Below are 18,319 nucleotides of genomic sequence, written 5' to 3'. Positions count from 1 at the left end.
TTGTTCATCAAACTGGACATAGAAGACATTCAGCCTCTCAGGGAGTGAAGCACCGTGGTCACTGACGCGCAGGATAGACTCACAGTCTGTAATCCTCTGAATTCCTTACCACATGTGCCTTGTGTCTCTTATATCACAGAAGTGGCTGTAACTTCTCTGAGAACACTCCCATTTTGGCCTTGCTGGTGGACCGGGAAAGCACAGTTGTTGCTTCCCTGAAAGCTGTCACATCCCCTGATCAGGATCCCTCAGCCGGGCACGGACCTCTGCAGTGAGTCATGGCTTCTGATTTGCCCTCACCCGGATGTGGTTCATGATGGTAACATCCTCAGTACACTTCTCCATGTAGCTGGTCACAGAATCCACATAATACTCAAATTTAACACAGTTACCATAGGTAGTAGTCTCCCGGAACATTCTCCAGTTTGATTTTTATCAAAGCAGTCCTGCAGTGCAGAGATTTCACCCTCAGGCTAGGATTTCGCCATCTTTAGAACTGGTTTGACCCATTTGATCACTGGTTTGTATGCTGGAATTAACATTACAGGTAAGTGATCCGAGAGTCCAATGTGGGGTCAAGGGTCTGCTTTATAGGCTCCTGTTATGTCAGTGTAAACCAAGCCTCGTGTATGTTCACCTATACTAGCAAAATCAACATGCTATGAATTTAGGCTGAACTATTTTTAGGTTTACATGGTTAAAATCACCTGCGATAATGAAGATACCTTTAGGGTGCTTGGTTTGAAAATCACTGATGCAACTGTAAAGTTCACACAGTGCCTCACCAGCATTGGCAGAGGGTTTGGAATGTTCACTTCAATTGTTTACATGATTAGTGTTTTTTTTCTTTCACTTGCACATCAGGTGTTGGTCTTTTATTTTTTATTCTTTAATTTGGGCTCTTTCAGGTTTCTTGCTTTGTGGCTACCTGTAAGCAAACAAACCTCAAAGTTGTATAATCTATACATTCTTTGATAATAAATGTATTTAGAATCTTTGAATGACTTGTTCCTGTTCAGTGAAGTTCTAATCTTATTAAATGGCAAGAGAGTCTCAGGGGCCAAAAAGAGAATCATAGATAATTTAATCCTTAAATTTATTAATGTGTCTGGTGCTGTAAACGTAGAACCAATGTTCAAAGTCAATTTATTATCAAAGCACATGTATGTCACCATATACAACACTGAGATTTATTTTCTTGTGGGCATACTTAATAAATCCATGGAATAAAAACCATAACAATTATCCCCTTTGTTGAAGAGCCTGAAGTTTGGGGGATAATTACTGTTCCTGAAAATGGTGGTGTGAGCCCTAAGGTTCCTGTTACCTTCTTCCTGATGGCAGTAGTGAGAAGGGAGCATGTCCAGGGTAATGGGAGTTTCTGATGAAGGAGGATGCATTCTGGTGACAATGTTTCATGCAGATTTGTTCAATGGTGGGGAGGGGTTTACCCATGATGGACTGGACTGGACTCCATGTTCATTACTTTTCATAGGATTTTCTGCTCAAGAGCATTGGTGTTTCCATACCAGGCTATGATGCAGCCAGTCAATACACTCTCCACTATACATCTATAGAAGTTTGTCAAAGTATTAGATGTCATGCTGAAACTTTGTAAACTCTGAAAGAAGTAGAGGTGCTGCTTTGCTTTCTTTGTAACTGCAGTTATGTGCTGGGCCCAGGACAGATACTCTGAAATAACAACACCAAAGAATTTAAATTTCCTGATCCTTTCTGCCTCTGATTCTCTGATGAGAACTGGCTCATGGACCTTTGGTTTCCTTCTCCTGAAGTTAATAAACAGTTGCTTAGTCTTGCTGACATTGAGTAAAAGGTTGTTGTTCTGCACCAGTCAGCCACATTTTCAATCTCCCTCCTATATGCTGATTCAACACAACCAGAAAATAATTGAACAGGAATAGAGTTAGTTCAATCTCCCTGATCTCTGTACATCCTTGCAATTTTCTCTCTTCAGGTATTTATTCTGTTTTGGGATGAGGGCACTGCTAGCAAGGCCAGAATTTATTGTTCAATTCCAATGTAACCTGCACAGTTGGTGGTGCCCCTATGTGTCTGCTCTGTATTAAAAAATAGCCCTGAATTTTCTTTCTTTACATATTGAGATGGAGCAAAACAGGTGAAACCCTGCTGCATCATTCTTTTGTCATTTCCTACCTGTTTGTTTTGGCAATTAATTCAAATTGGTTACCTCTGGTGCTGGAAATGGTTTCCAACCGCTCTCCCTGTTTATTACCAGCCATCATCATTTTAAAACCAATTGACCTTCTTCTGGTCCAAGGAGTACAATCTCACTTTCTCTTGAGACACTCTGTAGCCTTGTGCAATTTTGCAAGGATATCAATGTACATTGACAACATACATCAAATTTGATTTGCCACATTAACCAAGTGCAATGAGCTGGAAAGACAGAATGCAGTTATAGAAAGTTATTACTTCTGAGCTAGGCTTTCTGAAATGACAGTAAAAGGAAAACTAAAACACAGATACTGCTAGTAAACTCTTCTTGGGTTTCCAGCCAGGTATAGTCACAAAGACGAGAAAATCTGAGGATGCTGGAAATCCAAGCAACACACACAAAATGCTGGAGCAACTCAGCCAGCCAGGCAGCATCTATGGAAAAGAGTATTGTCGACATTTCGGGACAAAATCCTTCATCAGTCCTGCCAGCATTTTGTGTGTGTGCAGCCAGGTACAGTACCCACAGGATGCCTGAGAAGAAGTTTCTCGTCACATCCGCTGGGAAAGCACTAGATCCTCTTTAGTACTGCTAAATCAGGAAATAGTGGAATCCGTGGCAGGACAGCAAACATGTATTTGCGAATATCCAAGTTTAATACAGAATGGATTAGCAGGAAAGGTTTGCAAAAGTGTTAAGAACAGCACTAATTTTGCATTTCAATGTAAAATAATGATCCATTTGTTCTTATTCTGCTTTTGCTTAGATAATGGCTTTTAGTTGTTGTATTTGGAGGAGCAAGGCAATGGTAAGAATATTTATCAAATATTTTTTATTTGTTTTCATAAAATCATAGACACAAAACCTCAAGGAATGGTGGAAAATAACTGGGCTAAGGTAAATGAGGTGTTTAAAGAAATCAGCTTCAACAAAAACCCCGGTAGTGAGGAATTAATGAGAATGAAAGCTGATCACCAGGATCTGATAATCTTTATCTCAGGGTTTTGCATCAATTGTCTATGGAAGCAGAAGATGTACAGGTTGTCATCAACCAATATTTCATAGATCTATAACCATATCATGGTTAAAAGGTAGCAAATGTAAGTTCACTAATGTTATTCCAATAGCCCTATGGCTAAATCCTCCATTGTTTCTGTACCTGGAACAGAATAAAATAGGGTAATAAATTACAACTTTAAAAACTATCATATGCATACAAACTTGTGCCTGTTCAATCCTCTTCAGCAATTCATCATATATTAAAATTGCACATTGGCACCGATGAACCACAACATGTTGCAGGCTGTTTACAAAACTTTCCAAATAATTCTGTTCTGAATTAATCTCTGCAATCTGTAGCCTGTAATTCCCCATTAAACAACGTACGTTTGCACAGCTTGTTGTCTTGTGCACATTAGTTGTCTGTCCGTCCTATTGTGTGTGGTCTTTCATTGATTCTATTATAGTTCTTTGATTTACTGTGTACGCCCGCAAGAAAATGAATCACAGGGCTTATATGGTGACATATATGTACTTTAATAATGAATTTACTTTAAACTTTGAAGATTATACCATGCAAAAATGGGCACCTGAGATAACATATCGGACTGCTAAATTAGGTACGATAGTTCACTTCCGCGTGGGCACATGGCCAAGTGGTTAAGGCATTCGACTAGCGACCTGAAGGTCGTGAGTTCGAGCCCCAGCTGAGGCACAGTGTGTTGTGTCCTTGAGCAAGACACTTAACCACACAGTGCTCTGCGACAACACTAGTGTCAAGCTGTATCGGCCCTTGCCCTTCCCTTGGACAACATCGGTGTCGTGGAGAGGGGAGACTTGCAGCATGGGCAACTGCCAGTCTTTCATACAACCTTGCCCAGGCCTGCACCCTGGAGAGTGAAGACTTTCCAGGTGCAGATCCATGGTCTCACAAGACTAACAGATGCCTTAAATTTTCACTTCCACATATGTTATTCTCCACATTATTGTGCATATGACTGCAATATTCAAAGGATTTGAAGAACCATCGGAGATTCTCTCATTCCTTGCCTCCAATTGTCTCTTCTCCTTGAAGACATTTGTTCCTCTGCTCAAATACAGTGCTTGAAGGCTGATGTTCACCCTCCAGCCTAAGATTTTACAAATGAAATAGGGCAGATTTGAATGCAGTATATCAGATATCTCAGGCAAGTCATTCAAACACAGATATCTTTTGTGACACATTCAAGCATAGGACTGTATAGGAATTCTTAAACAGTGTTCTTTTTTACTTTAGCACTTTAGAGATAGATCAGACTGGGCAATTTTTATTGATAATATGTACTACAATCAGGTGATTTGAAAATGAAATATTTGCAATGAGTGCATGTCCCTGGAGAAGCTGATGAGCTCATTAACTTCTCATCTGGTGTCTGCTGCCTGAACAAATGTAACACTACTTCTGATATTTTATGTAGTAATATTTCAGAAAAATTAAGATGTAGCTTTTCCCTTTCAAGAGCTAAGAAGGTGAAAGCTGTGTAATTGCAAATTAAACTTTTTTGAACCGATATATTTTTAATGTGTATGTTTCATTTAATTAAACAAAACTATTTACTATAAAACTGATTGTGACTCTTACTCTGGAAAAGCTGTACTGCTGAGCATGTAACATTGTGATGATATTATCGATTGTTCTCGCACATGGATACTGAATGACCATGTGACTGGCAGAATGAACATGCTGACATTGTGATGGAAAATAACAGCAAAATTACAGATGAGGAATTTGTCTGACCTCATCTATTGAACGATATTTTCATGTTTTTCAATGTATATGATTTCTTCAAGAAGAGAAGTCTGGCTAAAAATCGAGTAGTAACAATGCTAAGCAATACTAATGTGAAAACTGAGTGTGTTTAGCAAAGTAAAAATTCCATTTCACATTCTAAATCTCCAGACCCTTCTTATTGATTTGCTTCACTCAAACAGCATCTTTCCCTTATTAGAAAAAAACTGCTGAATTTGCACATTATTTTCCATAAATTTGCCACAGAAATTTAACAATTTTGATATTAAATGGAAAATTAAATGCAATAACTAATTTCTCATTTGAATAGTCAAACTCAACTGGACTTTATTTCAAATGACATCCAGTCAAACCTCAGAGTGAACTAAAATACTATTCATCAATGTATGAAATAATTGCCTTTGGTACACATTATGCTACAGTATTGGGTATTTACAAACTTCATCTGATAATGTAATTCCATTTCATAACTCTGTTAAAAGCTGTATTCACATTGTGCTGATATTATACAACAAAAATGGCAATGCTGTAGGAACTTCTGTCCAAAGCACTGTACTTTTGTGAGGCTCAGTGTGATATTTATGCATAGAATGATTACACAAAAAAGAAAGGGATTATTTTAGTTACCCGATCTACCTCAACAATATCACTGGCATTTTCAGTATCTATTGCACATTTGGAACTGTCCTTGAAGTGAGTAGCTTAGTGAACTATTTTTGGGGGCATTTATGAGTCAACCCTTGTGTTGTAGGTTTAGAGTTATATAGAAATCATTTTGAATAAAGATAGTTAAGAGAAAGGTTTTGTATGAAAATCATAATTACTAACTTAATTAATTGAATTTGATTTCCTTGTCTGCCATGATGGGACATTTTCAGTGATGGATAATATTTGGATGTTAAGGGATTCATGGGACGACAGAGTTACCACAAGACAGCCGAGGTTAAAGAATTTAAAGTATGGTGGATCACAAACAAGGGGCTGAATGGCCTACTCTGCTTCTATTTCTTAAGTTCAATATTTTTATTTACGAGTTGTGCTCACGGCTGTAAAGTTTGAAATTATTTCCCATTTCCATTTGCCCTTGAGGAGATAATGATGTCATTTATATCACCCACTGTATTCCTTCTGGTGATGGTAGTTCCACACCAAAGTTTGGGAGGGAGTTTCAGGATTTAAACTCATCTGAAATGAAGGATCAGTGACAGATTTCCAAGTCAGGGTCTGTGGCTTGGAGGGAGTATGCAGATGTTGTTCTTACTCTGTGTCTGCCTCCTTGTACATTTCGGGGTTAGAATTTGAGGGTTTGGGAGATCCTGGTGGAAAAGCCTAGCAGTGTATTTGAAGCATCTCAAAATTGGGGATGTTGGCCCGAGAATGCGCACTGACATTGGTTTGCTTTTCCTTCTGGTGAATTTGCAGAATTTTGGGGAGACATTTTGGAGAGATATCTTTCCAGTGCTCAGAGGTATCTGACATAAGTTGCTCTGATCTCTGCAACATACAGATAATCAGGGTTCATTACTACCCACTAGGTCATGAGTTTTGTGTCCTGGTTGAGCACTAGGTCTTCAAACCCCCTTTTCCTCAATTGTTCAGACAGACATCAATGACTGCTGAAGAAACCAATACTTATTCTACATTTTTTTACCAACTTGCCCAGAAACATTGTGTCAAATGAAATATTGCCGTAAAATATCAGTGTTGAATGTATTCAGGATTCTTCAGGTAGCTTTTATTAGACAGTGCCTTAGCAACAACCTGTCAGTGCCCAGCCTATGGGGACACTGAAGGAAATGGGTTACTGGTTACTGAGCTGTGCCCTCCCTCAGGTGTGACATACTGCTGTTACATTTGCTGAGGAGAAAGGAAGATGGTGAGAGGGGAAGGAGTGAAGAGCAGGAGTGTGTGAAAAAGTGGGGTAAAGAGAATTGGGAGAGATGGAGATGGAAGTAAGAGTTTGGGTGGAGGGACGGCTGAGAGTGAGAAATATCAAAGAACACCAGGTCTTCTTGCATGTGAGAGTTACACTTAGGCCAATAAAAAGAAGTGAGATTTACGAGCAGCGGTCGCTGGGGGAGCTGACATCATTGGAGTGCACTGAGTCTTTGGTGAGAAGAGGTGGAGGCTATTTTGGATCAGGCATTGTGTGAGCGAGCCAGTGGAGGAGATTAAGATCAGAGGCTTTGACTTGAGATGCTTCAGCATGCAGGCACAGGTGAATAGCAGGTAAGACAGGTATGTTTTTTTTAATATAGCGGCTAGTTAAAAAGATGCCAATTAATAATAAATAAAATAAAAAGGGATGCAGAATCAGGTGATGTGTTGTAGCTGCATGATGTGGGAGAAGGTGGACCCCACTGTGGTTCCTGGTGACCATATCTGCAGCAAGTGTTGGTTGTTCGAAGAATTCAGGCTCAGAATTGATGATCTGGAATCTAGACTTCAAACACTATGATCCCTCAGGGAACTAGAAAATTAATCGGACCCTGTATCAGGAGGCAATCACTCCCATAAGTGTAACTACTTCAAATTTGTTATGTGTCCAGGACTAAGAGTGTGAACCGCAAGCAAGGCAGGTAGGAGGATCAAGAGGTAATGCCAGGGGAGTCTCAGCCTTTGGGCTTGCCCAACAGATTTGAGATTGTTGCTCCCTGAGAGGATGAGAGTCGGGGTTGTAGGAAAGATGAGCTACCAAACTCTGGTTCCAACAAGAAATCAAGTGGGGGGGGGGTGGGAGTGGGAAGGAAAGAAGAGAAATGAAGTTGTGATATGGGATAGTATAGACAGGGGAATAGACACGATTCTCTGTTGCAAGAATCAAGAGTCCCAAGGGCTGTGATGTCTGCCAGGTGCCTGGGTTCCAGACATCTTATCTGACCTGCAGAGGGATTGACAGTGGGAAGGGAAAGATCCAGTTTTCATGGTCCATGTGGGTACCAATGATGTAGGGAAAACAAAGAAAGGTATTCTGCAGAGGGAATTTGAGCAGCTGGCACTAACTTAAATCACAGAACCAAAAAGTAATAATCTCTGGATTGTTACCTAAGCCATATGCACATTGGCACATACAGTTAATAACTTCAGATGTACAGCTCAAAGATTGGTGTAGGAGAAGTGGGTTTGTATTTTTGAGACATCGGCAATAGCATTTGGGAAAGTGGGGAGCAATTCTGGTGGGACAGTTTCCACTTGAGCCATGCTGGAACCAGAATCCTGGCAAATTGTGGAGCTTGGGCTGTGGATAGACTTTAAACACATTAATGGGAGAGGGTTCAACAGCTTGGAAAAGTATGGATAAAGTAAAAGGGAAGGGGAATACCAAAGAGGTAATGGAAACTTTCTCAATAAGGAGTAAGCCAGAAAGTTTAGAAAGGGATCAGAATTAAACTTTTTAAAGAGCGAGTTAAAGAGAGACAAGAGTAGATTTCAGACCATTGGAAAATGACAATGGAAAGATCGTAACTGGGGACAAAGAAATGGCAGATGAACTGAATAAGTATTTTCCATCGGTCTTCTTTGTGAAAGACACCAGCAAAATACCAGACACTTGAGTGTCTAGGAGGCAAAACTGAATGTAGTTGCAATTACTAAGGAGAAGGTATATCAACCAGTAGTAAATCAAGGCAATTGGACCTACTGTGTTGTCTGGAAGATGTTTCGCCACGCATCCAAGAGGCTTCTTCAGTTCTGATCCATGGTGGGTAGTCTTCCGGTTTATAAACTCTGTGAGTTGTTTAATTATATAGCAATCACATGAGGGTTATTAAGAGTCGTAGAGATAATAAGAGAGCCATTAGTCTTAACTTTGCATGAATGAAGGTGTGAACTGCTGTGGAGACACCAGGGTACAGCGGTTAGGACTGCATTGTAAGTAGCTGATAGGTAGTATCGTACCTCAACCTCCTCTGTTCAGAGATGGGTTTTCTAGTTTGACAAAGATGGCTTCTTTAACTGCTCTTTCAAACTACCTGTCCTCTGTGTCCAAAATGTGCACATTGTTATCATCAAAGGAATGTCCGTTGTTCTTTAGGTGTAGATCTACTGCCGAGCCTTGACCTGAGGTGTTAGCCCTCCTATGTTGGGCCATCCGTTTGTGAAGTGGTTGTTTTGTAACACTGATATACAGATCTGTGCAGTTCTCATTGCATTGGATAGCATATACAATATTGCTCTGTTTATGTTTGGGTGTAGGATCCTTGGGTGGACAAGTTTCTGTCTGAGTGTGTTTGTGGGTTTGAAAAACATAGGGATTCAGTGTGTTTGTTGAAAATCTTTCTGAGTTTCTCTGAAACTCCAGCTACATAAGGGATGACTGTTTTTCCATCTGTTTTGCTCTTTACCTCTGCCTGTTGGGCAGATGTCCCTGCTGGTTTTTGTTGCTATTTTGATGAAGGTCCTTCAGGGTAGCTGCATGCTATCAAGGCTTCTCTCAAATACTTGTGCTCCTTGTCTTTTGCTGTAATGTTGGTGGGCGCATTCTCAGCGCAGAGATGTAGTATTCTGTTTTCAACGTCTTCTCATGTAAATTTGATGTTATTATCCAGTGTTCTGTGAAGGCTTGCACCTCATGGATTTTGATTCTAACCCAAGTGTCATCCACATACCTGAACCAATGACTGGGTGATGGTCCATGGAAGGTGTTCAAAGCTATCCTTTCTATTTCTTCCATGTACAAGTTGGCTACAATAGGAGACACCGGCACAACCAATTTTCTGCCTGAAGAAGACATCTTTGTAGTTGAAACAGGTAATATTGAGATAAAGGTCAAGTAAAATACATACCTGATCTGAGTTGGGTGTGGTTCTACTGTCCAGGGTACTATCCTGACGTAGTTGTTTTCTTACTATCTTGATAGCTTTGGAGTGGGCATGGATGTAAATAAAGACGTAACACCAGATGGCACCACGGTCTCATCTGTATTCAGCTTCAGATGCTGAACTTTCTCGACAAAATCCTTGGAATTTTGGATGTGGAGTGTAGTTGCTGACCAAAGGGGCGAGAATGGGGTAAGGTATTTCACAACATTGTATGTAACTGAGTTAATGCTGCTCACAATTGGCCTCCTTGCTTTAAACAACTCACAGAGTTTATAAGCCGTAGAACTACGCACCATGGATCAGAACTGAAGAAGCCTCTCAGATGAGTGGTGAAACATCTTCTAGACAACACAGTAAGTCCAGTTGACTTGATTTACTACTGGTTGATATACAATGACCTGCATGACTGAGAACCTTCATAGGTGTAAGGAGAAGGTACTTGAGAATCTGAAAGATCTGACGTTAGATAAGTCACGTGGACCAGATGGACCCCAATCCAGAATACTGAGAGAGGTAGCTGAAGAGATTGAGGAGGGATTATTAATGACCTTTCAAAAAAATCACTAGATTCTGAAATGGTTTTGGAGGAGTGGAAAACTTCAAATGTCACTCCACTCTAAAAGGGAGAGTGGCAAAAGACAGGAAATTGTTCAGCCATGCACAAATCTTGGAATTCATCTACTGTTGACTAGGATGCTTTGTATTCTCCTGAATTCTACTCCACTTCGTCACAGTCCACTTCCATTACCAGAACGTGGAATTAGCAAAAAGTGAGCGACAGTCTGAAAGCAAACGTACCAAAACATTCTCCATTCTTCTCCCCTCCACCTGTAGCATCTTATCCCATTAAAACCACTCCTAATGTGCAGCTTCAGCAGTGAAGGTGATGATGTTTGTGAGTGATGTGGTGAGTAAAAGTGGAAGTGCATTAAAAAGTTGGACTGCGAGGATTGAGAAATGGAAGATAAGCAGGCAAAGGTTGAAAGATCGGGTATGAAGACTGGAATATTTTATGTTTGTTGTCCATATGAAGTGTCATTGGAGTATGAGCTACATATGATCAATTCATTAAAGTATATTGCAAATTACAGAAACTATGTTATTATTATTATTTTGTTCTTGAAGACAACAAATTAATAAACTATGTTGAGTACTGGTTCTGTTTTTTTTTATATAGTGTGTATTCTTTCAACTCCCCAAGTTAAGGCTGTAAACCTCATTACAGTAAAATTCTGTTCATCTGGCATGTTTGGTTCTTTAGTATTACTGGGCTAACAGATCTTTCACTCTAGTAGATGGTTGTGAATTAATATTTGAACACATTTTTAATTCCCTTTCTTTTAAAATGTTACACATTGGAATGGTTAATGTTGTAAGATTAAAGGGTGTATGGCAAACAGTAACCGATGAGCTTAAAGGGAATCAGAGCCCAGGAAAGTGGGAAGGGATTGTGGAGAATAGGCCACAGTGTTTGAAAGAGGATTTGGCTTGGTATCTTGGAATGGAGTGCACGAACCATGGATTTGGTGCTTGGAAGGATGTGTGGGAACCAGAATCCCAGTAAATGGACAGGCTGTAGAGGAAACTGGGTCTTGGTAAGTCAGAAAGGAGCACAGGAACCAGGGCCATGGGGAGTGGCCATTTGATTACATAAAAAATGGTGGGGCAGAGGGGAAATATGAGAAATAAACATGGTGGAACTGGGCCGTGAGAGAACACTTAGAAAGATGGGATCACAATAGAGATGGAATATAGAGAGCCACTTTTTGCATTGATCTACCTAATGGTTGATCTGATCTGATTTAGTTGTTGTATTCAAAATAGAACCATTAATGCTCCTGTACTAATTACAATTGCTTCATGAAGTGCAAAACTTCAGAAGAAAATTAAAGAGTCTTCTGCATTTTGCAATAGCATCCAACTGCCTGTCTTTTTTAAAAAAAGGATTTTATGTTAGGCCTTGTTCTCTCTGTATGGCACAGATTATACATTCCATCCAAATGCCCCAAAATACTAAAAAAAGAGTAATTAATGATTCAGATTCTACCTAATGAAATTTTCTCTCCTGAATCTGCTGGTAATAGGAACACCAGAAGTGCCAATCCAGATATTAGGACGCATGGAATCAGCAGGTTTAGTCCATAATAAAGTGTACGCCTGCGCATCATGACTGTGTAGGTCACGTCTGGGTAGGGCTCATCACAGCACTCGTAGCGGAGTTCATTCCTTTTCCCAGGTACTCCTGCAACACAGTAATCACAGGCATTTAGCTTTTCCAGTAAAACCACAATTCAATACGTTACGTAGAACACTATCCTACAGGAGAAGGCAGAAAACATTTCAATTAACTACCATTGGATTGGGGTGCTTAATTTCTATTTGATGGCATAGCATAAACTTGTTCTTAAAATGTCTATTAGTTTCAAATCAGTCAAATCTGGAGGGAAGTACGATGGTCTATGGATTTCTGATGCCAGCATTAGGTTATCTCAGTCATGTTGGACACGTTTTCTGGAAAGAATTGTCCGCTCATTTCATCAAATTATATCAAATTTTGTGATGATGAATTAGCATATAGGAAGGATATTGAAAATCTGATTGGGTAGTGCCACAACAACAACCTCTCAATCAATATCAGCAAAATCAAAGAGCTTATCATTGACCACAGGAGGAATGAGCCAGAAGTCCATGAGCCAGTCCTTATTAAGGGAACGGAGATGGAGAATGTCAGTAGCTTCCGCATGTCACCAAAAAACTTAGTACACAGTAGAATGTACCCTAAATGCTTGTATCATAGCCTGGTACGGAAAAACAACACCCAACATGCTCCTAATCTAGCATAAATAACTTTATTCACCACTACTCTAAACTGATATGGGGATGAAGTAAGAAGCTGGGAGGGGATAGAAGGAAGACGTAAAGGGTTGAAGAGATAGGAATCTAATTGGAGAGGAGAGTGGACTGTGGAAGGAAGGGAAGGAGCAGGGGAATTTGAGGGAGGTGATTGTCAAGTGAGGAGAAGAGAAGAGGTGAGAGGGTAGCCAGAATAGGAAAAGAAAAAAAGCAGGGGGAGGGGAAGGAATTACTGGCAATTGGAGAAATAGATGTTTGGAGGCTACCTAGATTGAATGTGAACTGTTGCCTTTTGAGGTGGACAGTGTGAAGGTGCTTGATGAAGTCTTTCCCCCAATCTGCTTTAGGTATCACTGATGTAGAGGAGTCGACACCAGATGATCTCAACAGACTTGCAGGTGAAGTGCCGCCTCACCTGGAGGGGCTGTTTGGGGCCCTGAATGTTGGTGAAGGAGAAGGTACTGTATAGGGGTGGGTTTTACACTTGTCCCGCTTTTAGGGTTAAGGGCCAGGAGGGAGATCAGTGGGGAGGTATGAGTGGAGAAGAGAGTCACACAAAGAGTGATCAGTATGGAAGGCAGTGGGGGTGTTGAGAGTTGGGGAAAGAGAAAGATGTGCATTAGAAATAAGGTATTTATGGAGAATAATGAGCGGGATACAGAGGCTCATGGGGTGGTAGATAAGAATAAAGGAAAGTCTATCCCTGATCTGGGGGCACCAAGATAGTGTGAGGGCAGATGTGTGGGAAATGGAGGCAACGCAGGTGAGAGCAGCATCGATTGTAATAGAGGGGAAACTCCATTCTTTGAAATTAGAAAACATCTCAGATGTTCTACTCTGTAAAATCTCATTCTGAGAACAGGTGTGGTGGAGACAGAGAAATTGAGAGAAGGACATCTCAGGTGCTCTAGACTAGAAAGTCTCATTCTGAAAACAAGTGTGGCAGAGACAGAGAAACTGAGAGAAGGACACCTCAGATGTTTTTAACATTCTTAGCCTGGAGGGAAAATTCACCGGTTGTTACTTGAGAAGGCAGGTAGAGCCTTGATTTAAAGAATGATCAAAATAGCATAGCCCACAACAGTGTAGCATTTGATCAGTGATTCCCAAAACATTTTGGGTCACCATTCCTTTTGCTCCCAGACCACATTCCCAGAGTCCTCTCTCCCTTTCTGTCCATTACATAAGAACTATAAGAAATTGTGATTTATGATGCACAGTGAAAGAAAATAGGAACTGCAAATTCAAAGCTGTGACAAATTATTACAAAAATATTCAAATTTATTTGAAGCTATAAATAAAATTATTTGTTTGTTTAATTACAGTAAAAACAATTTTCATTGACAATTTTAGAACGTACATTAGCAGTCCAACTATTCACTACTTTGTTTTTTCACCTTTCAGTGAGATGGACGGGCTTGGTGCAGTGATATTAGCTTCTCAACATCAGGCTGAATGTCACTGAGAAGGGGCCTCAGATCCCCAGGTTCAGTAATTTGCATGTTCTGTTTTGTTTCTTTGAAAGAAGTTGGGCGACTGCACTGAAACTGCGCTCCACTTAATATGATGTTGTAAAGGCAATAAAGAACACCTTGACCTTTTCCCACTGTGCAGGATAGCATTCAGAGATTTCTTTTTTCCAGCCAAAAGTCTTTATATGACTTTGAACCGCAGCTTCAGCTCAAAGTAATGTTGTAGCGAAATCAGTTTTTCTTCCATCCTTCCTGTTAACTCCTCATTACAAGTGTTCAGGAATGGATTTATTACCCAATCTGGAATTTGGATCGAATGAAGATCCTGAAATCTCTCTGACATGTTTTTATGCAGCTCACCCAGATGGGCGCAGTATACTTGAAGATCATTATTTGGTATCCTCTCTTCCTCTTTCAACTCAGAGGGGCTCGGAAATTGGAAAAGGTCGCTAAGGTCACTGTTGCACATAAATAGGGTTAGCTTGGACAGAACTGTGGAGATAACTGATTTGATTTTGATAAAATTCACATCATTTCCTTGCAATTGGAGATTGATTTTATTCTGTGAATTTGTGAATAAGTAATTCTAGCAAATAAGCAATGTCATGCTGAATATTCATCAAAGTTGCTGGTGAACGCAGCAGGCCAGGCAGCATCTCTGGGAAGAGGTACAGTCAACGTTTTGGGCCAAGACCCTTCGTCAGGACGAAGGGTCCTGACGAAGGGTCTTGGCCCAAAACGTTGACTGTACCTCTTCCTAGAGATGCTGCCTGGCCTGCTGCGTTCACCAGCAACTTTGATGTGTGTTGCTTGAATTTACAGCATCTGCAGAATTCCTTGTGTCATGCTGAATATTCTTGAGTTGATTATTGAAAGAAGCATTTGAGTTTCAAAGAGTTTTATCACAGTTTCAAAAAGCACATAAAAGTGATTCAGGCCGTTTCCCTTTGAAAGCCATCTGACATCTGTGTACAACAGCAAGCATTCAAACTGTCATCATTCTCAAATCAAATCTCTCAAAATAAAAGAGAATTCAGAGCATGCAACTTGATATTATTTACCATTGTGATAACAATATGTAATGATTGGTGCAACTGACCACTTGGGATTTTTTTGTGACAACAAAATGTGAATTACACAGTGAATGGTAAGTATCTTAGGTACACCTTTTTATTAAGGAAGTAATAACCTCATGCAGCATCCTGTCATTGATGGCGCCCCATTTGAGCACAAACAAGAATGTTGCTGAGTGGAATGTCCTTCTCTTTGAAAAATTGGTCAACAACTCAAAATATTCACTTTCCATTCACATGTTTCTAGTCCTCTTGTAAATATCAACTCAGGGATCATGGTTTCATTTCTTATGAAGAAAAAAAAAACAAGAAGTAAAGATTTATTGGTTAGCAAAGTTGACTCATCCAACTCATAACAAATACTGCTGTCCTAAGTATTTTGCAAAATAAGTCTTCCACATTCTCAGGCATTTCATCAATTCATCTTTGAACAAAGTTATCGCTGAGCGGAATCACTTTAATCACTTGATCTGGTGATATACAAAAGCATACTCAGAACCTCCCTTACTGCTGGCAGAATCAGATTTAGAAATGAGCAATGAAATGTTGTATGAAGCAGGCAAACCATTACTGTTTTGTTGAGAAGTGCTGGGAAACATGTCCTGAAGTGTTTTCTGTTTCTGTAAAGTTTTCACAAAGTGACTTAAAATAAGTCAAGTTCTAGTTTGCATTATCAGAGCATACTCTTCAAATTTTCAAGGAGCCTGGATGGTCTTATTGCCTCATTTGAAAAAATTCTTTTTTACAACAGACACATTAGCTGTTGTTGGTTGATCAGGGCTGGTATAAATCCATATTTCAGATTCTGCACACTATATTGTCGATATTTCATTTTCCTTTGGTCTGCTTTGATTATTTTTGTTATGATTAAAGACCACAGTCAGTCACTTATTGTTTAAGTCCAACCCCAAGCACTGCCATCAATAAAGGGGAAAGTTCTGATGTTATCATCGCTCAGGCAAAACTGGCTTCTCTGCCGAAGGTACCTAAAGTGGGGCACCTACTCCTTGGTTGGGCCATCAGTTAGAGAAGTGCTGCCAGGATTATTTGAAAGAGAAGATTCTGAACTTTACCCCACTGAATGCCATTGCCTACTTCATAGGCATTGAGTCACTGTGTGATTTTGAGCATGAGAATCTTATTACTTACACTGTACCACACTAGTGAGTGGCAATAATGTGCAGGCTGGGCCCGGAAATAATACAATTTCCTCAATACAGCTTCACATAATATGCCAAATAGAGAAGTGTCACATTGCTTTTCAACAAGAATGTGCTTTGAGCAAAGTCTAAGAGAACGGTGGGTTAGCAAGAGCTGAAGAGATTATGTGATCATTGTAATAAATCTTAAGTCACTGAGGGGCAAATGCCTATAATAAGTAATTCATTTCTGAAATTAATCCTGTCATTCCTCAGTTGTCCCCCTCCTCACCACCCCCTTTATCTTTATCTCCTCTGTAGAAACTCTGATCATCCCCAGGAGCTAAATATTGCCTGCTTTGGGAACCACTGGTCTAGCTAATGTGCTCACTGTCTGGAGTAGAATTTTCTAATGCTCTATCACCATTAGGCCATAACAGAGGGAAAGAACAAAGTGATGCCTGTGTACATACCCTGCCCTAATTCTAATGCAGTCTTTACTCTCCTTCCTTCTCAGTTTATGCTGTTGTGCAAAATGAAGCTACTTTCAAGAAATTAAGCTTACCAACGAGGTCCCATTCTCCATTAGGTATATAAGTAGAAATATCAGCTTCCATCATCTGCAGGTCCAATAGCCAACCATCATGTGTCCAGGAACCAAATTTCAAATCGCATCTCTGGACATCAAAGGGGAACCAGCGAACATCGATGTAGCAGGTGCTCTTCAGAATACCTATTCAGAACAAAGATAATAAAGTAGATGATTTAATTTTTAATCATAGCTCCGTATAATTTCAAGTCTTTAACAGTCCTTTCGTTTGGAAAGGGAAGGCCCAAACTTCAGGACTTTCAAGAGCTTGGAAAATGTGTAGGTAGTTATCTCTGATTTACTCCCTGTGTCACTCAGTAGCAATGATAGAAAATGCAGGTTAGTTTGCAGTTAGAGGCATAGCACAAAATAAGGGATATTTCTGGGAGAATGGGATCTGTTCTAGAATGAGAGGGGCCTGTCAAAATAACCTTGGGAAAGAGATACAACAGTGTGGCTGGGGTGCATTTAAACTAAATTGGCAAAGGGAAGGCCATCCACACACGCCAGTCTCTCTTCTCCCCTCTACCATCATTCAAAAGATCCAAAAGCCTGAAAGTACATATAATCAGACTCAAGAACAGCTTCTACCCTGCTGTTCAATGATTCTGATACAGAACTAGCCTCTGTAGTATCCAAGACATCTTCAGGGAGCAGTGCCTCGGAAAGGCGGTGTCCATAAGTAAGGACCCCCATCACCCAGGACATACCCTCTTCTCATTGTTACCGTCAGGAAGGAGGTACACAAGACTGAAGGCACAATCACAGCGATACAGGAACAGCTTCTTCCCCTCTGCCACCTGATTCCGAAATGGATACTGAACCCGTGAACACTACTTCACTTATTTCTATATGATCTCTGCTTTTGCACTACGTTTAATTAAACTACTAATATACATATATATTCTTACTGTAATTGATTTGTTTATTTATTTCTATATTATCATGTATTGCATTGTGTTACTGCCACTAAGTTAACAAATTTCACATTTCACAGCACACGTCAATGATATTAAACGTGATTTTGATTCTGATTCCCTGGTACAATAAGATGGACTCTTGATCTCACTATCTACTTTGTTATGATCTTGTCCTTTATTGTCCTCCTGTACTGAATTTTTTTTTCTATAGCTCTTGCACTTTATTCTGCATTCTGTTATAGCTTCTCCATGTACTACCTCATTGTACTGTGTGATGATTTGATCTGCATGAACAGTGTGCAAGACACAAAACCTCAGTACATATGACAATAATAATAAACCAATTCCAATTTTAATTTCAAAAAAGTGCAGCTGCTCGAAACTTCTAGAGTAGGAAGTAGTGAAGCATTAAATAGGACCAAAGTGAAAAAAGAATAAGAAAAGACCAAAACAGGGTTAGAACCCAAG

General features: G+C 40.0%; 1 protein-coding gene across 1 annotated transcript in view; it reads right to left on the bottom strand.

Annotated features, from left to right (window-relative positions):
• The window catches only part of chrna8 (cholinergic receptor, nicotinic, alpha 8), an 85,328-nt gene extending 68,366 nt beyond the window's left edge, over positions 1 to 16,962 (bottom strand). The window contains exons 1-2 of the mRNA XM_072257189.1: positions 16,908 to 16,962; positions 11,853 to 12,047 (exon numbers count right to left, since the gene is read on the bottom strand). Of these exons, the coding sequence (XP_072113290.1) occupies positions 11,853 to 12,047; positions 16,908 to 16,962 (250 nt within the window). The remainder of the gene's footprint in view (positions 1 to 11,852; positions 12,048 to 16,907) is intronic.
• Between the last annotated feature and the right edge of the window lie 1,357 nt (positions 16,963 to 18,319).

Source organism: Mobula birostris, chromosome 5 (genome assembly GCF_030028105.1).
Source record: "Mobula birostris isolate sMobBir1 chromosome 5, sMobBir1.hap1, whole genome shotgun sequence".
Taxonomy (NCBI): Eukaryota; Metazoa; Chordata; class Chondrichthyes; order Myliobatiformes; family Myliobatidae; genus Mobula; species Mobula birostris.
The sequence above is the reverse complement of the archived record's forward strand: the minus strand, read 5'-3'. Positions and strand labels throughout refer to the sequence as shown.